The sequence below is a fragment of the Phocoena sinus genome, chromosome 13 (assembly GCF_008692025.1).
Source record: "Phocoena sinus isolate mPhoSin1 chromosome 13, mPhoSin1.pri, whole genome shotgun sequence".
NCBI lineage: Eukaryota > Metazoa > Chordata > Mammalia > Artiodactyla > Phocoenidae > Phocoena > Phocoena sinus.
Genome location: NC_045775.1, coordinates 59,630,083 through 59,657,724, shown reverse-complemented (window position 1 = coordinate 59,657,724; position 27,642 = coordinate 59,630,083). Strand labels below are relative to the sequence as shown.

The window sequence follows — 27,642 nt, the reverse complement described above, 5'->3', positions numbered from 1 at the left end:
CCACTGGACTGCTGGGGATGTCCTGGTGTTGTATTTTGTTTTTTTTTTAACCCCTAAATAATCTACTCACAGCTTTAATTCTAACAGCAAATCATGGGAGGGAAGGCAATGTCCACCAATAAAGGATTAATTAATAAATTATGGTATCACTACAACCAACTAGCTATTAAAAGGTAAGTTTTCAAAGAATTTATAAGAGCATTTTAAAAAATGTTCACAGTATGGGCTTCCCTGGTGGCGCAGTGGTTAAGAACCCGCCTGCCAATGCAGGGGACACGGGTTTGAGCCCTGGTCTGGGAAGATCCCACATGCCGCGGAGCAGCTAAGCCCGTGCACCACAACTACTGAGCCTGCGCTCTAGAGCCCGCAAGCCACGACTACTGAAGCCTGCGCGCCTACAGCCCATGCTCTGCAACAAGAGAAGCCACCGCAATAAGAAGCCCGTGCACTGCAACAGAGAGTAGCCCCAGCTCGCCGCAACCAGAGATAGCCCAAGTGCAGCAACAAAAACCCAATGCAGCCAAAATAAAAAGTTCACAGTACATGGGAGTATAAGGATTAGTAAAAGAGAGCGGCATAAACATTCTGATCTCTTTGGGTAGGGGCAAGAAATACATACCCATAGGAGCCTGGAAACACATATACCAAAATATTAATATTCTGGTGGTAGATTATTGGCTGATTTTTGGCTTTTTTCCCCTACTTTCTGATTTCTTCCAAGCTTTTTTAAATTTTTAAAATAATAAGCATGTATTGCTTTTCTATTGGGGAAAAATGGTATTTGGGGGGCAAAAAACACAGAAGATACAAAAATCCAGTTATACTTTTTCATTCTTCTAATTTTTAAACTATAAAGAATCATGATATTTAAATCTATGTATGAAAAAAGAAAACGTGTAGGGAGATTCTTTTACCTAGTAATAAAAGTATCAAATACAAAAGGGTAAAAATATTGCTTTATTTGAGAAACTTACTTCCAAATTACTCTTATGTGTTTTAAAAAGTCATAAAGAGCATTCAAGAAGAAGACATATACAGTTTCCATAGGAATAAGGAAAAAAAAATGGGGTTGATGATTGCCCCAAATGAAATTTCCTAAAGGAAAAAAATGTAATATTTAACCTTTTTTTGAGGCAGGGTAAGTGAACTACACACATCATAAATAAAATTTTCTTACTTTACAAGGAGGAGGGACTGTGATCCTGTTTTTGATGCATATTAAATACAAAATACAAAATCCACTGTTCTCATCAAGATGAGGGGAAAAAAAGTCATTCTTCAATATTTCAATTCTCATGCAATGAAATCCAAAGGTCTGTTGAATCCACCTTTTCGATTCATGTACTGCCTATGATGAGAAAATTTATTGTCATTAAAAAAATTCTGGATTCGTCTTATAAAAGAACTAATCACTTGCTTCAGAAATTAAACCTATAAACCATTTTTAAAATGGCAGAGTCTAGGGCAAGAAGTATTCAAAGTTAAAATCCAAATAGAGGTATGGAAATATACTTCCAATATTATTTGGGAAGATTTTACAGACTTTAAAAAAAATCAACTGAAAATCCATATTTCTTTTAGGTAACACTAAACAACTAGCTAGTTTAAGGAAATAGAGAAGAGTTTCTAAATACATACCCATCAAGCAAATCTGATTTCACACTGTACTAGTTCTCCCCATAAGACCTTAATTGAAGGTAACTTTACAATGGACTGTTGATGATGCTGGTACTTTAACTCACAGCAGTCTCAGATCACACTATTCATATTCTAAATTAATTGGAATATTAGTCTTTTATCAGTGATAAATGTAGACAGAAAGGCAATGTTTTAAGATGTCTTGACTTTTCCATTCATTCAGTGAGATTTCAAGTATGGATTGGTTTGTTCTGTGGTATTAATAAAATATACCTATATTTAACAGAAGGATATTTACAGTTGAAATCCTTATACAATCAAGTTAGGTAAATAATTCAAGAGGAATCTATTTTAAAACCTATAATTATAATGAAATTAAAGACTATGTTATTTTGAAGAAAGAACTACTTAGAGCCCTAAAATATTTAAGCCAACTACCTTCTTTATAATAGTTACTAGTTCACATGTAAATGGGAAACTATTTTAACATACAAGAATATAAACAAGGAAGATTAAAACAAGGGACAATATGGAAACTATTAAAGTAAGGGACTGTTTGGAAAACTGCTACATTTCCTACAAACATCATTATCCCATAAAAAATTCTTTCCCAAGCATATAATTTATATTAGTTCAAACATAATAATGGCAGCTATGCATACCTATACTTCCTCTTCTGAGACACATTTATGGCATAGGCATTTACAGAGCCATCCACCTTTTTCCCCTGGAGAAAAGCAAGAAACAAAAAACAAAACACACACACAAACGAGCAAACAACACACCAGAGAAAGAACGTATTATATGCCTTGATCAAAGAGCTGCATCCCACAGACCCTCTTAAATGGCAAGATTCATTTAAGCATGAGATAGTCCAATGAGTGAAAGAATTTTCAGATCCTGATGGTATCCCATGATCTCCCAAGCGTTATAACTCTCTGTTCACATTTTTTATAGTCACACTTAAGCAAATAAACCAATATTCAAACCAACAAACACTCATGGTATATGTATTATATGCAAGACATACAGGGAAATTGGGTAGCAGAGCCTCACCTTTTCTGGTCAAAGAATTCTTCAAAGCCAAATACAAGTTATGGATATTTTCTCTAGAAAAATCCATTCACAAAAATTTAACTTATGACCTTAACTGATGGCATTCTCAAATCAGTCACCATTCCTATCTAAATCCTATTTCTTACATAGGCCTTGAAGTTTTGATTTTTAAATCAAGAATCAGAATAACAGATGCTAATGTTTTATCACTTGTATCTCGGACTTTTTTTTTCTCCAGTAATTCCTTTATGGGTCTTTTGATTCAACCTGTTCCCCTTTCTGTTCCTCATGCCTGAATTGTCTTCCTGACCCCCATCCAATCTTCAACCATCTGGTTCTTATGCATCCTTCAAGGCCCAATTCAAATGATCCAGCTGCCAGGAAGCACCCTCTTCTCTAACTCCCATAGAATGTTAACTGTGCTTTCCTCACAATACCCTGCATTTTCTACTCTGCATGATCATGATGTATAACATCATATACATGATGTTATTTCCCATCAGACTGCAAGCTCATATGGAGCTTGATGGAGGGATATGGCTGTGAGTGACCTTTGCAACTGTCACATCCTAGGCTACTGCACTTGCAGGTACTCAGAAAATGACTGTTAAATGTATGAACACTGCCAGTTAATGCCACCATGAGTGCATGTGCAGGAACACACACATAACCTCCCTCCCCTATTATTACACATGGGCGTGTACCCTGTTTAGCATACTTATTAGATATCTGTGTTAGGCCAAAAAAAATGATTCCTATCCACTGGCATGCACAGGTGAGGTATATATTTGAAGTTGAGCTAAAACAAGTATATTTGGTCTTCCTTTTCTATTCCTGTTTTCACTGCATTTTGGGGGCCGGGGGAATACTGAGTAAATTACTTAAGGTGTATTATTTTAACCTCCCAAGAATAGGAGGTAGGCATGACTTGGAAAAAAAAGTAAATGATGTTAACCTTTTAACTAAGTTCAATTACTAAAGGCTTTCTGATTTTTGAAAACTATTTGCAGAGTTGTATATTATTAGCTCTCCTCTCATTTACATGCTGGAATAGAAAATTATCCATTAATAAGCATAGCCAAACTTTGAAACTTTCTAGAATGCTAAAATGGAAGGGAAAATAAGTGACTACGTTGGCATATGAAGAGGTTCCACCATAGATTAATGATGAAATATCACAAGATACACATTACTGAAAAATACAAATGAGCTGAGAGACTTTGTAACTGATAGTCATGAAGCCAACTGCATATGAATTAAATTAACATCCTTGTAGATGTCATTAAAAAAAACAACTGGGCTTCCCTGGTGGCGCAGTGGTTGAGAGTCCGCCTGCCGATGCAGGGGACACGGGTTCGTGCCCCAGTCCGGGAAGATCCCACATGCCGCGGAGCGGCTGGGCCTGTGAGCCATGGCCGCTGGGGCTGCGCATCCGGGGCCTGTGCTCCGCAACGGGAGAGGCCACAACAGTAAGAGGCCCGCGTACCGCAAAAAAAAAAAAAAAAAAAAACAACTGACATCATTTGTTCTTGTGGTACTCCATAATTTTTATGGGATCTATAAATTCTCACTTAATTTCTCCTTTATACACAAACATTTAAAAGACTACATTTAAAAGTAGTGGCTCCATCTCTACATCTGATTCTCAGGAATTTCAAACATAGTATCTGGCAACAGTAAAACCAAAAGAGAAAAGAATTCTAATAGTGAAGGTCCTTCACTATTCTAAAAACAATAAAATTTAGTTGTCTCATTTTGGAGATATTTTTATCCATATGTTTACCCAATATATGTATTAATAAACCAGTTCACTCATAAAATGTTCTTTTGAATAACAAATAAGGATTTGGTATATTCAAGAAAAAAACCTGAGACATAAACTGCATTAAATTCTAAAATGGGGTTCACATAACCATTTGTGGGAACAAGAGCGCATTCTTAATTTTCTCACCTCATAACAGTCATGCCTCTGGTACTCCTCTTAGGTCATACACTGTCATTTAAAAACATACATGGGAGCCCCACATAATCACATCGGCTAGAAAGAAACTCTTATAGCACCTGAGATTACCCCACTCCATTCACAACTCAATGGAACACAAGATTAGGGGAAGCGGATTATTTTTGACAACTCTCCTCAAAAATTTCAACTTCAATTTGCAAAATTAAAAGGACTTAAAATTCTATAAAAGAAAGTTTTAAAAATATATTTTCTCTCTCTCCACACACACTCTCCCTGCCTATCCTTACTAGCTTCCTCTCTCTATCCTCCCTTCTCTCTTCATTCAATTTCCTCTCTCCCTCCATCTCCCCTTTGCCGTACTTTCCTATCTCCCTATCTCTCTCCCACCTCCCTCTCTTCATCTCCCACTCCACAATCCCTCCCGCTTTTGCCTCCCCTACTTCCTTATTCTCTCCAGGATTATGGTCAGGGCTAGAGAGCATTCAAACTCCTGTCAACCCCTCTTCTGAGCTATGAGATATGCATGCAACTACGCAATGCCATCTTTATCTGGCAGTTGCGCGTCGTTCTGTTTCATAGCATTTCCCCTTCCTATAATCCTTTCTTTGGTTAACCCTATCAGCCTGACACTTCAGAGTCATCACTGACTACTCACCTCCATCCCACCACCACTAACTCTGGTTCCTGAATGGTTCTCCATATTCCAGCCCCTCTTCTCAGTTCAGGCCTTCATCATCTTTCACTGCACGACGGCAGTTCTCTCAGCCTCCCATTTGTCCTCCATGAAGCCCCAGATCATCATTCTAAAACACACGTATGTTGCTCCCTTGCTTAAAAACCACTGCTTCCTCTCATCACCTAAAGAATCAACTCTAAGTTCCTCAGCATGGCTAAGGATATCACAAGCCTTCTGCGATTTGCCTCCCACCTCTATTTCTAGCCTCATTCGTAGCCACCAGCCCACCAACATGCTTTCACTAGTCACTGAATTTGAAATTCCCACAATACTCTATGCTCTTTAATGCCTACATGGCATTGTCATGAGCTTTTCCCCCTGCTTCAAATCATGGTCCTCCTCTTCTTTGTCTGATCACCTCTACTGGCCCTTTAAGATCTAACTCAAATATCCCAGGCAAATACTCCCTGAATTCCAATGGCAGCTCACCACTTCCTTCTCTTTGCTTTCAAATCCCTTCACACAGATAGTTACTGTCTTCTAACAAAAAACTTGTATCAATGAAAGAAATTACAAGTGATAGTAAAAGAATATGGGACAGATCAATTCAAATAAGAATACTTAACTGGCTACATGTTTTACTTACTTTTGTGGAGTCAAAGGAGGCAAATCCCATTAACTTCATCATTTCTATTTCTTCCTCTGTTTTGCCCTCCAAGTCTTCCTCTACAAAAATAAGTGACAAAATTTTAAACTCTATCAGTGTATACATATAAAAAAAGAGGTGGCTTACCAGCAGAGAATACACTAAACAATTAGCTAAAGACTTGAGTTTAATGATAGAAATTCCTCAATTTGGATAGCATATAACTTAAGGGGCAAGGAAGGATTGCGCTCTCCATCCTCCATCGTAAGAGACTGCTTAAAAGGACATGCTTGGGGGCTTCCCTGGTGGCACAGGGGATAGGAATCTGCCTGCCAATGCAGGGGACACAGGTTTGATCCCTGGTCCAGGAGGATCCTACATGCCGCAGAGCAACTAAGCCTGTGCACCACAACTGCTGAGCCGGCACTCTAGAGCCCGCGAGCCACAACTACTGAAGCCCATGTGCCTGGAGCCCGTGCTCTGCAAAAAGAAAGGCCACCATAATGAGAAGCCCACGCACTGCAATGAAGGGTGGCCCCCACTCGGCAACGAAGACCCAACGCAGCAAAAAATAAATAAATAAGTGTTTTTAAAAGGACATGCTTGGAGCCTTTAGGAAGGACCACCTTTAATATCAGACAGAACACTAGTTTTGACGATACTTCCAAAATATAATATTCTCATGTTTTTAACTGTCCTTGTATCTAGAGCACCAGATAACCAGCAACTAAGGTACAACTAAAACAACATCTCAAAACTACATGCAATGAACACTATTAAAAACTTAATAGTTAAATGTTCAAAAATTATACTTTTATAATTTTATAACTGTAGTTATCTAAACATGGCTGTACTTTTCCTACAGTTATTTATCTAATAACATTACCAGTTATCTGACGTTCTTTGCTCTTTGTTTCTTTTGTTTCTTTCTTCTCCTCATCTCTTCTTTCTTTTAGTCGAGAAGGGGAAGGAGATGTGGATCTATGTCGTCTTGGGGATCTAAAATTTAATAAGTAAAAATGTCAGAGACATACCTGGCTACTTGTGCTGATGAGCACAGATATACATGAGTGCCTGCAAAGTAAAGGCTGAACAAAAGCCAGGCTCTAGAGCACCAGGAATTTGTTCCCCAAAGCAGAATGAGGAAGAAGGTTCTGCCTAGGCCCTGACTGTTAGCAAAAAATTATTGTTTAATCATCAGTTACACTCAGTGTAGCTAGGGCCAAAAAAATTTTCTGTAAGGCAGAAAAAAGCAACAAAGCAAACAAATGTGTCTGATGCTTATTAAGAATCAGAGTCCAAGGACTTCCCTGGCGGCACATTGGTTAAGAATCCGCCTGCCAATGCAGGGAACACGGGATCGATCCCTGGGCCAGGAAGATCCCACATGCCATGGAGCAACTAAGCCGGTGCGCCACAACTACTGAGCCTGTGCTCTAGAGTCTGTGAGCCACAACTACTGACACCTGCGTGCCTAGAGCCAGTGCTCCGCAACAAGAGAGGCCATCACAATAAGAAGCCTGCATGCAGCAACAAAGACCAAACGCGTCCAAAAATAAATATATAAATTTATTTAAAAGAAAAAAAAAAGAATCAGAGTCCACTTCTAAGATTCTTCCAAGATCTCACATTCTGGTTTTTTTTGTTTTTTTGCGGTACGCGGGTCTCTCACTGTTCTGGCCTCTCCCGTTGCGGACCACAGGCTCCGGACGCGCAGGCTCAGCGGCCATGGCCCACGGGCCCAGCCGCTCTGCGGCATGTGGGATCTTCCCGGACCGTGGCACGAGCCTGTGTCCCCTGCATCGGCAGGCGGACTCTCAAGAAGCCCTCACATTCTTGATTATATACTTGAATAAATTATTATCACCAAAAGTAAATAAAAAAGCAAGACAAAAATACAAAACACTTATTTCTTACTCTTGCTAAGTGCTTTTCATGTATTATTTCTCATTTACTCCTCACGGCAACTCTACTATGTGGAATGTTATCAACCCCATTTTATCAATGGGAATGTTAGGTTTAGAATAAAGTGGGATAAAGTTCCCCTCATTTCATGAAATCATAAGTGCCTTTGTAAGTGATAACAACAGAGTCAAGCGCAGCGACTACAAAGCTGTGGTAAAACTTCTGGTTATTTTCTGCACTTACCTGGAACGTCTTCTGTGCGGGGATCGAGAGCGGCTTCTTCTCCGGTCTCGCTCTCGGGACCGGGACCTTTCTCGGCGCCTGCGTTCTCTCTCTCGGGAGGTGGACCGGGACCGCCTACGCTCTAATGTAAACACAAAATTGTAGAGCCGAAAATTACCTCCAAGATCTACTGGATGCTGCGCTGACCAATAGTAATATAATGCGCGCCATTTCTAGATGTCACATTAAAAAAGTAAAAAAGACGCATGAAATTAATTTTAACAGTATAGATTTAACCCAATATATCCAAACTATTAGCATTTCAACATGTGTTCATTATAAAAAAATGGACACTTTATTCTTTCTTTTTTCCGCATTAAATCAAAGAAATCCGGTGTGTATTCGACTTCAACAGCAGCTCTCAATTCCGATTGAGAACATGTTAAGTGCTCAATAGCCCTTTGTGGCTCGAGGGCTCATTTAACTTTTAAGATCAACCCTGATTAGCTGAAGGTGATAAAAACTAACGAGGGGGCAGAATCGAGGAACTACCTGACATCTCCCGATCCAAGTCCTGGCTTCTCTACCTCTCACTGCCCACTTCATGGGCCAGAAGACATTACGAGGGGAGCTTACGAGGTGAGCTCCCTGCACGCAAACTCCTAACCATCGATTTCCCTACTATAAACTGGGAAGGAAACCCTGAGCATTTAAGAACCTGGCGGTATCACATGCTGAGTGTTACGCAGTGTGGCATCAATTCTCACTTCAGTTTTTAAAGGTAAGCAATATTACCCCCAATGTCTAATTACGGGAACTCGGACGCAGGAAGGCTGAATGACTTGCAATCGGTCACCCAGAAGTTAAGGGAACCGTGGCCTGACTCTACATTCCCCAGCCACAAGTACAACAAAAGTTACTGTATGAGGGTGACAAAGGGTCGGCGAAACCCCAACTTCGGGAAAAAACTGCCTTCAAATCCGAGGGCTAAAACGTGTAGGGCCCAGGCCTTCGTTCCCCATCCACCCCCTCTCTTCTCCTCCTGAGAAAAGGTCCCCCCCTCTCCGCGGCCCTTGGACTGGGAACAAAATGGGGGACGGGTCTTCGACCGAGCCCCAGACCCTCAGAACTGCTTCTGGACTCACCCCTTCGCGGGGACCGGCTGCGGCTACGACCCATTCGGAGTCCTCCCCAACCTCACGCCGCCCCGGAAACGACTGTGCAACAACTTCCGGGAGGGCGGGGAACTGAGCTTTCCCTGCAGCCTGGGAAGCGTCGAAACGAGTCGTCAGGGTTCCGGCTTCTAAGGAAGGCGGGCGGTGATGCGCTTGCGCAGAATCACGCGGCCCCGGCCCGATGCCCCCTCTTCCGAGCCCGGAGTTTTCGTTGAGAGCAGAGTTATCCTGTCTGCTCTTTCAACCCTCGGTTCGAGGTGGCTTCCCCATCTTCTTTGTCCACGGTGGGCGTTAAAATGTGTTGCCTGATGTTATTATAGAAATGTCTGGAAAAAGCCATATATAAACCACCCTAACACAGTTCTCATTCCTCCCCCCTCCATTTTTCTTTCCGACTGTCTTGTCCACATGCATAAAATATTTCATACCAAACCAATTGTAAACACAGCATACGCAAATAGTTTTAAGTCCACCCGGGGAAGAACTAGGGTGGGTCAGGAGGCAGAGGGGGAAAGGGGAAATAAAATATGGTTGAGAGCTTTTACTGAGTTTTGTGGGAGGGAATAGCAGAGGCTGGGAAGCAGGCTAAGTAGGTTTAAGACTGATTAGTTTGAATAATTACAGCGGGCCTTGGGATTTAGGGGCTGTCCAGAGCTGTTACCTGGCCCTGGGGTCATTATAGCAGAGGAAAAATGCCTTGGCTTGTGAGCTTGATAAAGGAGGTGGTTGGAGAGAACGGGCTTTCCCCTGGCTGGTTTGCATATGAAAGGCACACTCAGAAGGGGAGTCTTTTGCTATCTCTAGAAATTAGCTAGCCCTGGGAAGGGCAGTCTCAGCAAGGCCCCAGATGTCAAAACAGCAGAAAATGAAAGAAATAAAGGCATGATTAATACAATTATTCACACAAATGTTTATTGCACACCTATGTGCCAGAGGATTTAATCAATGAAAAAAACAACTCTGCTCTTGAGTAGCTTGCAGTCCAGTGAGGGATAAAGTGTCAAGATGCATTGAGAGGGGCAGAACAAGATATTATGAGTGCACATAAAGTGGGTACCTAACTGGTTTGAGGGGAAAGCTTCTCAAGAAAAGTTTCCAGGAGGAAATGATGTCCAAACGAGACCTTAGGGATGAGTAGAAATTAGCCGGGTCAAATGGGGTGATTTTTGTGGTGTGGACAGGTGGAAGAGATTGTCTGGGCAAAGGAGACTGCATATGCCAGGGCAAGAGGCAAGGGAGCAGACAGGCTAAAAGTAGAGAACTAAAGAAGTATGGCAGCCACCTAGGCAGCAAGGAGTGAAATGTAAAGACAAGGCTAGAAAACTTGTAAGCTATGGTAGAGTTATCCTGAGGCAAAAGCAATAGCCTTTGAAGGGCTTTGAGGACCGGAGGGAATCACATTTGCGTTTATTCAGAGAACACTTTGGGTCCCTGGAGACTTGACTACAGGGGGAGAACACCTAGGGAGGATGGTACAATAATCTAGATTGGAAACTCCAGTGGCCTGTACTAGAGTGTTACCAGTAGGTAAGGTGAAAAGTGGCTGAATTTGAGAAGTAATTGATAAAACTGGAAAAACTTGATTTTTGGAGGCAGAGAATGATAGAATTTTAGATTCAACAATGACATCCAGGTTTCTGGTTTGTGCAACTGGGTAGATGGTAGCATCATTTGCTGAGGTACATAATATAAGTTTTGGGTAAAGACCATATGTTCAGATCTTGGACATACTAATCTGAGGTGCCATTCTGAACATCCAAAAGGAGATGCCAACTAGATGTGTTATCTGGAGCTTGGAAGAGAGATCTAGGCTGATTTTTTGATTCCAAAAAAAGGAATTGTCAGAACATAGATGTTCATTTGAAGCCATGAGAGTGCATGAAACCACCCCGGGGAGGCTGAGAGAAAAGGGCCTGGAGACAGCTAGAGGAAGAACCCCAAAATGAGACTAAGGGGGAGCCAGAGAGAGAGAAGGAAAACCCATTGAGTGTGAGGTCAGAGACGTTTTAAGAGAAGGCTGCTGTTTTTAAGAACAAAGCGGTGAATTTTAAATGTTAAAAGGAATGGAAAAAAAACCCCCACATCTAACCTAAAGGATTTAGCAACAAAGTCTTTGCTGACTCAGTTTTAGTGGAGTTGGGTTGTGAATAGCTTTTGCAGTGGAGAGAGAACTTGTATAACCTTTTGTTTTATTTTTGGCTGCACCACACGACTTGTGGGACCTTAGCTCTGCCACCAGGGATCGAACCCAGGTCCATGGCAGTGAAAGGCAGTGAAAGCGGAGTCTTAACCACTGGACAACCAGGGAATTCCCTGCATAAAACCCTCTTGAGAAGTTTGGCTTATGCAGGGCAAAATATGGCAGTGGGTGCAGGTAAATGTAGAAGGTTTTTCAAAGATGGGAGAAACTTAAGCATGTTTAAAATATTGGTGTGAGTATAGAGGGAAAAAAAGCAAAGTACAGAAGAGAAAGAAAAAAACCAAAGGAGTAAGTTTCCTAAAGGGACAGCCCTGAGATTAACCATAGGCAGGAAAAGAAGTAGTATGTCTCTAAGTGGCTCCTCCCCCTTTAAGATGTGGGATAGAAACTGTATTCTGCTAGGGCTTCCTTATTTACTGATCAAGTTGCCCGCTCTCAGAATGCAGATTTTCCAGCACTGTATCTGGAAGAAAAATCCTGTTTTCAATACCTGAGTTTCTCTCATTCTAATGGCCATTTTAATGGGTTTTGAGTGGAGTAGGGCTGGGGTACTGTCAACACTTGTAATCACACTTGCTTATAACTTCCCTCCCCAACCAGACAGCAATTTTTCAGTAAAGGCAAGCTGTAAAGTATGTATGTACTTTACATAAGAATCAACATTAACCATCTGTGATTCCGGCAAATGTACTATTTTTAGCCTTGGTTAAACTTTGTTTTACCTCTTCTAGTCCTATTTTATGTAAAATCACCAGCCTTTACAAAAGTATCCTACTTGATCATTATAAATGGATGCATGTTGTTGAGTCAGTAATTTCCGCCCCCCCCCCCCCCACGCAATTTAGATGCAGTCTGACCACTAGTTAACAGTGATTGATGATGTTTGAGGTTTTTTTTGCTTTTGTATCCCTGTACCGTGGACTTTGGGAAGAACTGCAAACTCTGTGGTTGGGATGAAACTGTACAATGACTTTTGTTTTTTAATGTAGTCAAGTGATTTAGGTACACACTGCTTGAAATTATGATTCAACACATCGTTCTAGGTAATTGACAAGTTATCTACCATTTGCACCCCTGGCTCTATTATCCTTTCTATTCTTTACATGGGTTCATCTTTTTTTTTTTTTTTTGGGTTCATCTTTAAGTGAATATAACTCCTGACATAGTTTCAGCGTTAACAGTCCAATATTCTAGATCACCTTTGTTGGACAGAACTTTCTGCAATGATGGAAATATTCTATATCTGCACTGTCCAATACAGTAGACACTAGTTACATGTGGTTAACTAAGCACTTACAATGGGTCTAGTGTGATTGAGGAAGTAAATTTTAATAAGTTTTATTTAATTTTAATTAACTTAAATTTAGAAAGCCAAATTGACTCTTGGTAACCCTAATTTTGCATTTGATGTTGAAATCTGCTCATTAATGATGGCAATGAATCCTATTTAAAGACTTGAAATGCGATAAAATGTTGGCTGCTAAACACTTGGTTAAAAAGCTAATGACTACAACATTCATTTAATTTTGCCTACCTTGCTAAGTTTCAAGCCAAATTTATTTAAGAAAAAAAAAAGGAAAGGTACATTCATATCTCTCTTTAATAATTTAGCATGGAACTCTAGAACATTTTCTCTTAAGGACCTCTTCTTTACTGATAGCCAAGTAAAAATAATTATTAGTGGGTAATGTTGTTTTCTAGCCCTTGCAGCTTAAAAAAACACTTGGCAAAGGTTATAAGGCAAAAGCTGACAAACACCTTCATATATAATAGTTTATATGATACTTCAGCTGACACTTTTAATACTTTATTGAAAATATTCCAATTATAAAGAATGAAAAGTATGCAAACATTAAAGTATTTGGTAAGAAAACAAAAGCAGATCTTTACTATCAACGTGAAGTACTAGCTGACAATTACCAGTTTCTCCAATGAGAACACAACCTACTTATGACTGAACAAATATTTATTTTATCTGTGAATGACATAAGCAATTTGGCCAGGAAACAAAGAATGGACAGGAACCATATGTAATTCCAATTTGATTAATTCATATAAGTGAAATGAAATAATTTTACTCACTAATATACTCAAATTTTAAGTATCTTTACTCCCAAGATTTGGAAAAATTCAATTATTCAAAGAATTCAATTTGTTTGGTATTTATTTATATTTTTTAATATGTAAGGGTGAGGAACCTCTGATATTACCATAGATAGGAAAAAAACAAAAGCATCTCATGGAAGAGATATATAGTTATAGCCAAATACAAAAACAAGAAATGAAGCCTCAATACAGCCAAATTATTGGATTTTTTACTACAGTTCTAGGGGTGGAGATAGGGAAGGCATTTAAAAGCTTCCTTTAAATTTACCATGAGGATGAATTTTGAAAGGATAAAAGTGATTTATGAATCTATGGACATATCACTAGGGAAGAAAAACTAGCAATAAATTCTAAAAGTTAAATCTAATTGGAAAAAATCTAACTTGGAAGAAAAATTCTGGTTTCAACTCATTTTTTTATTTTGGTCATTTTATATAATAGCTGATTTTTTTTTCCAAATGAGTATTTATTTGTACAGATACACAAAAGTAATTCCCATTTTTCTTAAAACATACTAAAAATATACATTAATCACAAAAAGTACTCACTTTGACTGGAAAGACAATGAGCATGGCTATTTTCAAAACAGCAGTAAACACAAGAAACCAACATATATAAATCATGACAAATGTACATCTCATTTTTGACAAAAATAAGTTCTATTTGTACATTAATGTTTTATTATCAGCTTCTATATGATATCCTCCGACCTTATTTACATTTACTATGAGATTTCTAATAGCATGTGTAACTCAAAGGCACTCAATTCAGAGGTTGTAAAGTCCTGAGCTTAAGTAGGAATAGGATTCCCAATTTAAAAAATTTGAACATAAATAAAAAGATCACAGAATATGAGAATGTTTAAAGTGTAATATTTGGTACATAAATAATCTGTGACCTAATAATAGAGCTGTACAGAATGTCAAAGAAAAGACCATGTAAGGCAAAGGAATATCCTCAGAATCCAACTGATTTTCTCCCCCATCCAAGTTCATTTGAAAGTCTGAACCTGATTTTTTTGTTGTTAAAATCTTAGTAAAGCTAAATATCAATAAAAAGCAAAATAAAATAGCATGAAAATGTTTAAGTTAAAGAAAAAGTTCCTCAGTCTTCAAAACCATGAAAAAAAATTTTAATGATTAAAAACATATATAGATTGGAAGAATATTTGACTAGGAGGAGGAATCATAAAGAGCAGTTGAAAAATTAAAGGACAGCTTTAAACACACCAACTGAAACAGCATTTATAATTGGCCAAATTATTCCTTTAGCATTCTTTTAGCCAAATAAAAATAAAACTTACAGATGGATAATTGAGGTTCACTAACATTAGGTAGGATCAAAGTTCAAGCTAAAAATTAACTCTATATTTGGTTGCAGAGAAATGTGAAATTTACCTACGGCAATTTTCTACTGATGCCAAATTAAAAAGCATGAGTCGACATCTTTAAAACAAACGGTTTGACAGATATTTTCTTGGCTTTAAAATGTTTTTTTATATATGCATAGAAATATAATGAGGATAAGAATAGTCTTCTGTATTATCTGAACAGTTCATAAGGCCTTTGTCACTGTTAGTCACCTTAGATGTGAATATCTGCAGGGCCATTAAATTAAAGCTGGCCAAAAAAGTTTACAAAGTGCTACTGTTTCCAGCTGATGAGATCCTCAGTTTTCTGGATTTTCTGGATGGTGATTATTTTCAGTTCTTTTTTCTGGAGATATATACAGGAAGTTACAGCAGATATATAAAGGGAAGATCAGAAGCCTGCTGTCCAAGTTCATCACTACTTGTTCCTATAAAACAAATTTGTTGCTTTAATAATAGTAATATTATAAAAATAAAACAGAGAACCAAACTGTTGAATTGAGTAAACTGAAGGTTAGTATGGTGGTTAAAAGTATGCATCTGGAGTCTGAGAGTCACTGCTCAAATCTCAAAACTCCCACCCACTAGCTGTGTGACCTTGGGCAAGTCACTGACCTTATCAACTACAGCTTCCTTACTGTAAAAGGGGACAATAAGAGTACCTACCTCATATGATTACACTGAGGATTAAATGAGACAATGCACATAGAGGGCTCACAAAGCCAGCTATATATTAAGTAATAAATAACGGTAGTAATTTTCATTACTGAAAAATTTCTAATCAAGTAACTACATATTTTATGAACAGATACAGTGCACAAATACACACACTTCTCATTTGGCTTCAACGTCTGATGGTCTTTATGTATAGCAAATACTTGGGATGAAGGTGGGGAGTCATTATTATCACCAATGAGCATGGTTCCCACTCTTGTCTAAGATTTCCCACTGTCTCTAATGCAAACATGTTATTTGTCTCTTGGAACCTAAAATACATTATCATGTAAAATCAATTTCAGGTTCAGTTACATGAATACACATGAGAATGACCTGAAATTCCACAGAGAAAGGAGTTGATACTACACCTGAGAGTGACGAATGGAACCCTCACTCACTCAATGCTACAGATCTCTGGAACCCTTTATCAGCAGTATTTGGTGAACAGAATAAATCCTCAGAATATAAGCCGTAGCACTGACATGAGAACTCCTACTTTTTAAATACTTGGATACTGAAATAATATGCATTAGTTTCACCTTTATACATTTTGGAGAATATACTATTAAAATACTGTTTAAATCTAGAATTTAAAATGTTTAATGGAAGCATGTGCTCCTGCAATGAAGAGGGACAAAAACTGCAACATTTGAGTGATTGACAAAGGCTCAACTGGACACAGCTTCTGTGTTGGGGGAGCAGCAAGATAAATTTGGATAAAGAAGGTAGGGAATAGAAATGTGACACACACACACAAACACACACAATCTCTATGTTCTCCAAAATGGGCAAAGTGGTGTTTTTTTTTTTTTTTAAGTTAGTGAACAAAATGGATACGATGATAGGTCAGGTGAAGCAATCACCTGGGCTGATGGCGCTAACAGGGTTAAGCAGAGAGCAATTATGTCAAAGCATAGTTGATCTTTAGATGCTTGAGTCACCCTGGACTAGTCAACATTTGTAGCAATAACCTGAGTGAAGGCACATTTACTAAGTTTGTTGAGGGCATATGCTTTGACGATATGTGTATCTGATGACAAAAGCAAGATTCTCTACCACGACCAAACAAGGACTCCAAGGAAGATTAGCATTCTGGTATCTGAATATAGTTAAGGTTGGTGGGGGAGAGTAGATCAAAGGGCCAACTCTGGGAAAAGAAGGGATCCATGCGGACATCACTTGGGGGCTGAATGGACATACCAATTTCTGAATATTGAACTGTATTAATCCCCATTTCCCCTCCCCAAACTAGACAGATCTAATTCTAGCTTCATCAAACCTTTAACTCCACCTGAGGGCTCAATTTACACCTACATTTGCATTGAAGCATCTTTATAGAAAAGCTCCATTTTCCTTCTTCCACTATGCAGTGGAAGCAGTGAAGTCTACACATCACAGCATCAGAGTGGTGGTATCTTCCTGGGTTTTCATCTCTGTTTCCAGACCGTTATTTCTATCTTCTCTGCTTTTCTGAGGCTCATGCTACTTACCTGTACTATAGCTCTATTACTGCCCTACATTCTATTTACAGGTCTAAATTCCAGGAGCCATACATCTAATTCCCTACTAGAAATCTTCACTTAGACATAAAGCAGCTCAAATTCAAAGCATCAGCTACTGAATACTACCTATTCTTTCCTTTCTTTCTGTGCCATCTATACTTTCACCCTTGCAATTGGCTTTGATTCCCCATCCCAGCTCTTACATGTCTTACCAGGTTACTTTTTTTGCCCACCCCTTAAAGACCAGTGTTCCCTAGGTTTCCCTCCTGTCATATTCTTGACATATTTTCCTGTAGCTTATCTCATCCAATCATTTTCTTTTTTTTTTTTTTTTTAAATATATATTTTTTTTACTTGTTTATTTATTTTTGTTTGCGGTACGCGGGCCTCTCACTGTCGTGGCCTCTCCCGACACGCAGGCTCAGCGGCCATGGCTCACAGGCCCAGCCGCTCCTCAGCATGTGGTATCCCCCCGGACCAGGGCATGAACCGGTGTCCCCTGCATCGGCAGGCGGACTCTCAACCACTGCGCCACCAGGGAACCCCAATCATTATTTCTAGCCCAGGCGTTGCTTATAAACTCCAGACCCATTTATCCACTGGTCTATCAAATTCTCACCTCAATGCCTTCAAATTAAATATGCTTTAAACTGAATTCATCATCTCTTCACCCTCACTTTAAGTCATGTTCATTTTCCTTCCTATAATTCAAATATCGGTAATTATAGGACGGATTATTATTACCACTATAATTAAGTTGCCCAAGTCACAAAACCAGGTACTATCTTTGACTTCTTTGTCCTCACCCTCACACATACTTAAGCACCAAATTTTATCAATTGCACCCCTTTATTTCTAGAACCCATCAACATTTCTTCATCTTCATTGCTACCTTCCATAAGGTTCTCACCATTTCTGATCTGGATTATAGCAATAGCTTCTAAATTGTCTTCTGCCACTATCATGTTTCTAGTCCTTCTTACACATTTCTGAGAGATCCTTCTATAGTGCAAGGATTAAAGTTAGCATAGTCCTGTAAGAGGGATAGTTTTAAAATAAATATATAAAAATCACTAGCTTTCCTATAGTCATCAAAAACTATTTATAAAGGATTCATTTCATGTTAGTAACTAAAATATAAAATACCTAGCATTATACTTCCAGGAAACATGTAAGAATAAATACGGGGGAAAACTAAATTTTAGAGACGTAAGGGAAGACCTGATTAAATGTAGAAAATACCATATTCCAGAAGGGAAGATATCAATTTCTCACAAATTATATTTAACGGTATATAGCAAAACCCTCATAGGATTTTTTGAGAGGAAACTGGACAAAATGATTCTATACCCCATACAGAAGAATAATCATGCACAAAGAACCCAGGGATTTTTGAAAAGAGAAGGGTGAAGGTGAATTTGCATTACTGGTAATAAAATTCTTTTTAAATTGAGTCTAATTAAAACAAAGCATTATTGTCTCCACAATAAAATCAGTAAAACAGAAATCTCAGAAATGAAACCAAGTATATAAGGACTTACAGTATATGATAAAAATGGCATTTCAAACACATTGACACATCTGATACACTTTAGATGTATCAAAATACTCCAATGAAAAAATAAAAGGAATAGGAAAAAAACCCAGATGACTATACAATCCCAGTTAGAAGGCCTAAATAGCACATCGAAAGAACAACTCATTAAAGGAAGAGACTGATAGACTGTTTCATGAAGGGTGAAAGATAAATTACAAAAATGGAAAAAGTATAGCATATCACAAAGTTATTATTCTTAATATATAAAAGGTGTTAAAATTAACAAGAAAACAAACACCTTAATTAAAAAAAAACAAACATAAACTGTCAATTTATACAATATGTTCAATAAGTAAAAAAAAAAACCAACTATATCAGAAACCAAACAAATGAAAACTAAAATAAATGATTTGTTTCCACTTATTATATTGGGAGAAGGACTAGAAAGAATGATACACTTTGTTGCGTATGCTCTCCTGTACTACTGGAGGGAGTGTAAGTTGACAGTAGTTTTGGAGGGCAATTTGGCCATTAGAAAATATATACACCGGGCTTCCCTGGTGGCGCAGTGGTTGAGAGTCCGCCTGCCGATGCAGGGGACACGGGTTCGTGCCCCGGTCTGGGAAGATCCCACATGCCGCGGAGCGGCTGGGCCCGTGAGCCATGGCCGCTGACCCTGTGCGTCCGGAGCCTGGGCTCCGCAACGGGAGAGGCCACAACAGTGAGAGGCCCGCGTACTGCAAAAAAAAAAAAAAAAAAAAAAAAAAGAAAAAAGAAAAAAAAGAAAATATATACACCATTTATTTGACAAGAATTCCACTTTGTGGAATTCATCTTCTAAAAAATCAGAAAAACATATAAAGATACATGTACATTTTTTACAATAGTGAAAAAACAAAAAAATCAACTTTATCCAAAAAAGCATTATTTAAATTATGGTATATCTAAAATAACTCTTATGCAGTAATAAAAATGATGTTGTGGATATATATTTATTGACAAGAAAAGCTATCTATATACAACAAAGTGGAAAAAGAGCAGGCTACAAAATAGTTAACAGTAAGATAAAATTTTGGAAAAAAGATATAGGCAATGAAAAAAATATCAGCAGTGTCATCTCTCAGTGGACTATGTATGATTTTTTTTCTGCTTATTTTTATTTTCTATTTTTCTATAACAAACGTCTATAAGCTACATAAAACACATATGCAACCCCCCAACTAAAATCCTTCCATAGCTCTCTAACAAAGCTCAGGAAAAAGTCCAAACTCCATCCATAGCCCATCATGCCCTGGCTCTAAACCTACTGAACCCTTCCTCTTCCAAACCTCTCCATTCCTTGAATGACCCATGTGCTGCCTTGCCTCTATCTTTTTAAATTTATTTATTTATTTACTTTTGGCTGCGTTGGGTCTTTGTTGCTGCGCACGGGCTTTCTCTAGTTGCAGTGAGTGGGAGCTAATCTTCGTTGAGGTGCACAGGCTTCTCATTGAGGTGGCTTCTCTTGTTGCAGAGCACAGGGTCTAGGCGCACGGGCTTCAGTAGTTGTGGCACGTGGGCTTAGTTGCTCCACGGCATGTGGGATCTTCCTGGACCAGAGCTTGAACCCGTGTCCCCTGCATTGGCAGGCGGATTCTTAACCACTGCGCCACTAGGGAAGCCCCCTTGCCTCTATCTTACTCATCATCTGAGGCTTGGTTCAGGTATCCATTCACTTTTCAACTTGTCCAGAAGAGGTTTTCCCTGAACTGTGTCTCTGCCCCTCCCCCAATAACCACACCTGTCCCCAACCCCACAGTAAAGGTTAGAGATGTCTCCCTCAACGTTACACACTCTTTGAGCCCATCCCTCTCCTTCTACTTAGCTATATAAGCTCCTCTTTATTTCCTCCATTCCTAGCATAGAACCTAGCATGAAGTAGGGAAACAAATGTTTGCTGAATGAACAAATCAAGGAACACTAGGAATACAACTACTATCTTGGCCTGGTGCTTTTTAATTAAGTCTCTGGCTGCTTTGAGCCATGACAATTTTTTTTTTTTCTCAGTATGCGGGCCTCTCACTGTTGTGGCCTCTCCCGCTGTGGAGCACAGGCTCTGGACGCACAGGCTCAGTGGCCATGGCTCACGGGCCCAGCCGCTCCACGGCATGTGGGATCTTTCCGGACCGGGGCACGAACCCGTGTCCCCGTGTCCCCTGCATTGGCAGGCGGACTCTCAACCACTGCACCACCAGGGAAGCCCCGACAATGTTTTTTAATGAAGTTCCAAGTTGAAGGTAAACATAGATATTGTCCATGCAGCTCAAGAGGGTGAGAGGGACCAACAGAGAATTCCAATGGAGGCAGATTTGAATCTTCTTATGTACCTACCCTCTCACACCTACCACACGACAGAGTCAGCTCCCTCTCACTAAGAGTTCCAACAATGGTTGAGGAGCCTCCGTAAGAATGCTGTTAAAGGAGTTCTCATACAGGGTAGGTGAGGTCAGAACTATCACTTCAAGGTTCCTTGCAGTGCTAAATTTTGATGTTTTATGAGAGTCTCTTCAGTCTGAGGAAAACTGCTAACTTCTAATAATTTATGTGAACCATAGGCTCCAAACCCTTTATTAAAACAGTATGTCCTTTGGAATGGTGGTTAGCTTTACTAGAAATAAACATCCTTGATTTTTAACAGCTCTCGTTTTACTTTTTGAAACTGGTTTACTTTTTCATCATGACATTTTGAAACTTCTACATGTATGTGATTTATGAAAAAACAAATGGCTTTAGAGATAATTTTGGGAACATTACAGATGTCTGTCATTTTAGAAACCTACTGTGCTAGAGGATAATGTTCACTTAATATCTAGGAGCTATGGAGATATACTGGATTGTCTTTAAGATATGTTATTACTGTATAAATAAATGAACACAATGGAGAAAACAATTAAGATTCATCACTTTGTGAAGATCATGTTCAGGATGAATAATTATTTCCTTATTGTCAGCTCTGCCCCTCAAATCAAATTGTGTTTTCTTTTCTTTTTTTCGGTACGCGGGCCTCTCACTGTTGTGGCCTCTCCCGTTGCGGAGCACAGGCTCCGGACGCGCAGGCTCAGCGGCCATGGCTCACGGGCCCAGCTGCTCCGCGGCATGTGGGATCCTCCCGGACTGGGGCACGAACCCGTGTCCCCTGCATCGGCAGGCGGACCCTCAACCACTGCGCCACCAGGGAAGCCCTGTTTTCTTTTTATTATTATTGTTTTTGGTCTTAGTTACACTTCTGGTAGAATGGAGTAAATTATGCAAAAGTGAACATAGTACTTCCATACTTACCTTCAAAAAATTCTCAAACCAATCTTTAAATCAAACATTAAATCTACTTAAGAATTTTCAAAAGAGGAGTCAAAAGGCAAATACTATAATGAAAAAATTAACAGAAAAGTAATCAAACATACCTGGTCCTTTTCAAGTGTAAGTATTTGATAGCCAGTTGTTCTACTACATATTAGTTTTCCACTACTATCAAAAGAAGCCAAACGTAATCTAGAATAAAAACACACACACACAAAAAAACTAATGATTTTTTAAAGCACATATCAATTTAAATAAGCCCTATCTTACTTTAATAATTACTTTTTTCTTCCATATTCTTTTAATTTTTAAAAATTCTCTTTAAGTCTTATTTGTTAAGAATTTAAAGTCTTTTCAAACTATAAACTGATTCCATCTAGATTTACAGGCTTGTGCTATTATACATATCTGAGATATAAAAATAATTTATAAGTATGCCTTTAAAAATTAATTAATTAGGTTACAGCAGGTCTTAGTTGCAGCACATGGGCTCCTTAGTTGTGGCATGAGAACACTCAGTTGCAGCATGCATGTGGGATCTAGTTCCCTGACCAGGGATCGAACCCAGGCCCCTTGCACTGGGAGCACGGAGTCTTAGCCACTGCGCCGCCAGGGAAGTCCCCAAGTATGCCTTTTTTATTGTGATAAAATATACATAAAATTTACCATTTTAACCATTTTTAAATGTATAGTTCTTGGTATTCAACACATTTCACACTGTTCTGTAGTCATCACCACCATCCATCTCTAGAACCTGTTCTTCTTCCCCAGCTGATACTCCGTACCCAGTAAACATGAATTCCCCGTTTCCCCTTACCTCAGCCCCTGACAATCACCATCCTACTTTCTGTCGCTATAAACTTGTCTACTCTATGTACCTCATGTAAGTGGAATCATACAGTATTTTTGTTCTTTTGTAACTGGCTTATTTCACTTAGTGTAATGTCTTCAAGCTTCAAGCTGACACGTTATAGCACATGTCAGAATTTCCTCCCATTTTAAGGCTGAATAATATTCCACTGTAGGTATACATCACATTTTGTTTTTCCGTTCATCTGTCAATACCTGGGTTGCTTCCACCTTTTAACTGTTGTGAATAATGTTGCTATGTGTACAAATATGTTTGAGTCCTTGCTTTCAATTCTCTTGGGTAAATAACCAGAAGAGGAATTCCTAGATCATTTTGGTAATTCTATTTAATTTTTTGAGGAACTGCCACACCATTTTCCACAAAGTAAGCACCATTTTACATTCCTACTCGCAATGTACAAGGGCCTAATTCCTCCTCATCTGCACCAACACTTTTGTTTTGTTTTTGATATTAGCCATCCTAACAGGTGTGAGGTGGTATCTCACTGTGGTTTTGATTTGCATTTCCCTTATGATTAGTAATGTTGAACATCTTTTCATGTGCTTATTGGTCATTTGTATATTTTCTTTGGAGAAATGTTTATTTAAGTCCTTTGCCCATTTTTGAATCAGGTTGTTTTTTTGTTGGGGAATGTTAGGAGTTCTCTATATAGTCTTATCAGATATACGGTTAGCAAATATTTTTTCCCATTCCATGGGTTGTTTTTTCACTTTGTTAAGTGTCCTTTGACACACAATTTAATTTTGATGAAGTTCAACTTTTTTTGTGGTTGTTGCTGCCTGTGCTTTGGTATCATACTGAAGAAATCATTGTCAAATTCAATGTCATAAAACTTTTCCCCTGTTTTCTTCCAAGACTTATTTTATGGTTTTAGCTCCTATGTTTAGGTCTTTGATCCATTTTGAGTTAATTTTTGTGTATGGTATAAGGTAAATATATGACTTTTAAATAATCCGTTCATTAAGCTATTTTCCATTTTGTCAGCATCCTCTCCAGAAAAATATTGCCAGCTCAACTATTAGGCAAAGTTGGACATATCTGAAATCCTATAGAAAGTTAAGGAAAATACCAGACATGTTTTCCTGTAAGAATACCTTGTTGTATTTCCAGTTTAGACCTTTTATTTTCTAGGAATAGCAGCAAGGCAACAGCTTCAAGCCCAGTATCAATCCTACACCATTCATATTCCAGCCCGTTCTTTCTTCCTGACATACTAGATCTGGGTCTTATAAGTTTGATTATTAATACATTTTGTAGGAATGGAGCTTTATCATTTCCTTGCAGTTTCATATATATTGTATCTTACCAAAGTTCTACTATTGTTGGTGTAAATTATGGTTTTATTTCATTTCTTATAGTTCTTTTAGAGTGAGGAAGAGTGGGGTGGGAAAATCTCATCCTACCTAAATGCTATGCTCCTTCGAGGTTGTAAACTGACAGATCCACTACATGGCTGATTCAATGTATTGCGTTTGAAAATGATGTATCGATTGGTGTAAGTTACAAGCAGGTCAAAGCCGAAGTTAAAACCTGTCCACCGCCAGCAGTACTAAAATACAAAGGAGAAAGATTTACTTCAGTTTATCATATTAGCAAGTCAAAAATAAAAAGTTCAAACTGTCTTTTCTTTTTCTAATTCATTTCAAGTATTTCTGTCTTATGGGTCCCTACTTTTTGTCAGTGCCTTAAGGCTTAGCACACACAATATATCTGTGATATACATACAAGGTTTACCACATAGACATAGTATATATCAAAGCCAGCAAAAGCAGCCTTTATGATCATTATTCCTTCAGGTACTTTCCTAATATCGTCTCTTCATGATCTGTTTCATCAACTCTCCACACTTTATCATAACTAGTATGTTAAACTAATTAGTTTATCGTAACTAATATGGCTTAGTTGATAGTTATAAGCTATACCAACTCTAAGTAGGTATAGTTTAGGGGACTAGGAGTCTAGATAGAGGTAATAGGAATCCGCTAAAATTTTTCCTGCTTTAAAAATACTCTGAAATACCTTAAGTGATACCTTGTGTGATCTCTCTTATATGTAAAATCTAAAAAAAATATGTACTAAAAAAAAAACAAACCCTAAGCTTACAGATACAGAGAACAGCTTGGTGGGTGCCAGAGGCGAGGGGTGGGGAGCGGGAGAAATGAGTGAACTGTCTTTTTTAGTTTAAATTTTAAAAATACCCTAAAATACCTTAAGTAACTAACCAACAGATACACAACTGAGTTATTTTAAATACCATCATGAGGTTCACAAGTTTGTTTATTCTATCACCTAATAGTTAATGAGAGACTATTAAGTAAAGTGGCGTTGTATAATGAAGTAAAGTTAGGACTTCAAGTGTTCGGTTGACCCTCTGAATTACAACATTAAATCAAGAGTTCACTGATATTTATTGAGCACATATTTTGTGCCAGGTACTGCTCTAGGCATTAAAGAAATGGCAGTAAAGAAGTTTCTGCCCTAGTAAATGTATATTTTAATACGTGTGTGTTTGTGTGGAGGAGGAGATGAACAACAAACATGAAACGGGATGGAAGAGGACAGAATAGAATGCCAGAAGAGAGTGACAGGGTAGGGGAGGTGGGCTGGCAGCTGGGGAGCCTGTTGGTTCAGGCAGGTGGTCAGGGAACATCTCTCTAAGGAGGTGCTATGAGACTAGAGTCCTGAGTCAACTAAGGAGCGGACTGGGTAGCTATCTGGGGAAAAGTGACTTAGACAAAGAGAACAAGTACAAAGTTCTGGAGGTAAAAACACGCTTGGCATATCTGAGGAACAGCAAAAAGGCTACGTGGCTAGGGCAATAACTGAGGGGGACGGAGGCTGGAGATGAGTTCAGAGAGTCAGTCAGGGGCCAGAAAACATACGGCCTAGAGTCCACAGTAGGAAAGAGTTTGGATTTCTTCTAAGTGTGGTAAGAGGCTAACGGAAAACTTTAGGGAAGGATGTAACATGATCTAACTTGCATTTAAAAAAGATGATTTTGGCTGCTGTGTGGAAAACAGAATGTATAAGAACAAGAGTGAAAACAGGGAGAGCAGTTATGAAGCTACAACAGTCCAGGCAAGAGATAATGGTGGCTTGGACTTGGGTCGTAGTGGTAGACGTGGTAAGAATATATTTGGGGGACTTCCCTGGTGGCACAGTGGTTAAGAATCCACCTGCCAATGCAGGGGACAATGGTTTGATCCCTGGTCCGGGAAGATCCCACATGCTGCAGAGCAACTAAGCCCAAGCGCCATAATTACTGAGCCTGTGCTCTAGAGCCCATGTGCCACAACTGCTGAGCCCGTGCACCACGATTACTGAAGCTCATGCACCTATAGCCTGTGCTCCGCAACAAGAGAAGCTACTGCAATGAGAATTCCGTGCACCGCAAGGAAGAGCAGCCCCTGCTCGCCACAACTAGAGAGAGCCCATGCATGGCAATGAAGACCCAATGCAGCCAAAAAAAAAAAAAAAATATATATATATATATATATATATATATATATATTTGGAAGATATATATTCAAAGGAACTTCTTATGGACAACAGATATGGAACAAAAGAAAGAAGAACCTGAAGTGTGGAGCTTATGCAGTGGATGAACAGAGGGGTTATCTATGGGCTGGAGAATACTTGGGAAGGAGGAGTTTGGGAATGAAAATCAAAGAGTTCAGCTGGAACCATTATATTTGAGAGGCTATTAGAATTCTAAGAAAGATGTCAAGTGAGTAGCTGGATACAGGAGTTAGGAATTGGTGTAAAGTCATGGGACTAATAAGAGATCACTTAGGAGTCAGCATAGAGAGCACAGATATGGAAGAAGTCCAAGTACTGAGCCTCCAGTCACACCAACATTTGTTGAGAAAGAGAAGGATCTAGCAAAGACTTAGAGGGAGCAGCCAACGAAGCAGGAGGAAAACCAGCACAGTATGCTGTCCTGGAAGTCAAATGGAGAAAATCTCCGTGGAGTGAGTGAACAGATGGGTCATGCTGCCAAGAACTTTCGGAAGACTAAAAACTACTCGACTGGGTAATGTAGGAACCACTGGTGACAATGGCACAGCGTTTCACTTGATTTTACTGGAGTAAATGAATTGGAGTGGATACAGGCAACTTTTTTCAATGAATTTTGCTTAAAAAGGGTGCAGAGAAATGGAGTGGAAGCTAGAGGGGAATGTGAGTCAGGGAATGGTTTAAGATGGGGGATGCTGTAGCATGTTAATATGCTAAATGAGAATGATACAGAAGAGAAAAACTGATGATGCAGGAGAGTGAGGTGATGACTGTAGGAGCAAACTTTTTGAACAAGTGAGAAGGGATGGGGTCCATTATAAGAGGAGGTGGACTAGGATAGAAGCAGACAGTTCATCCATTCTAGTAAAAGGAAAAGCACAGGACACGGCTGCAGATGCAAGGAGACTGGTAGTATTGTTGGTAGGAGGATGCACAGATTCTCTTCCTACTGCTTTTATTTTCTGAATAAAGAAAGAAGCAAGGCCAATGGAAAGAATAAGGGTGGTAGCATTGCCCTTTTGAGAAGGTATGAGAGTTACTCCAGGAGTAGGAGGATAAATTCACTAGGGAAATGTAGGAGGATCACCATTTAGCACTAAAAACCTGCTTGAAGTTTACAGTTACAACATTCAAGTGAAACCTGCTGGGGTTTGTATGGTGTTTTTCTTTAGTCACATTCATTTGTATGGAAGCAGGCATGGAATGC

General features: G+C 39.0%; 2 protein-coding genes across 3 annotated transcripts in view; both read right to left on the bottom strand.

The window, feature by feature from the left end:
• Positions 1-938: 938 nt before the first annotated feature.
• On the bottom strand, positions 939-9,364 carry SNRNP27 (small nuclear ribonucleoprotein U4/U6.U5 subunit 27). Its single transcript, XM_032652918.1, has 6 exons — positions 9,252-9,364; positions 8,128-8,248; positions 6,866-6,978; positions 5,980-6,059; positions 2,301-2,365; positions 939-1,348 (listed from the first exon to the last, which is right to left on the bottom strand). The coding sequence occupies exons 1-6, from the start codon at positions 9,283-9,285 to the stop codon at positions 1,294-1,296; spliced, it is 468 nt and encodes a 155-aa protein (XP_032508809.1). The 5' UTR covers positions 9,286-9,364; the 3' UTR covers positions 939-1,293.
• Positions 9,365-13,982: 4,618 nt separating this feature from the next.
• GMCL1 (germ cell-less 1, spermatogenesis associated) overlaps positions 13,983-27,642 on the bottom strand; it is a 47,945-nt gene continuing 34,285 nt past the window's right edge. Inside the window, exons 12-14 of one of the 2 annotated variants that reach the window (XM_032652908.1) lie at positions 24,323-24,468; positions 22,153-22,240; positions 13,983-15,384 (exon numbers count right to left, since the gene is read on the bottom strand). In XM_032652908.1, the coding sequence (XP_032508799.1) occupies positions 15,256-15,384; positions 22,153-22,240; positions 24,323-24,468 (363 nt within the window). In that variant the 3' untranslated portion in view covers positions 13,983-15,255. The remainder of the gene's footprint in view (positions 15,385-22,152; positions 22,241-24,322; positions 24,469-27,642) is intronic. The other variant, XM_032652909.1, reaches the window with a different exon arrangement.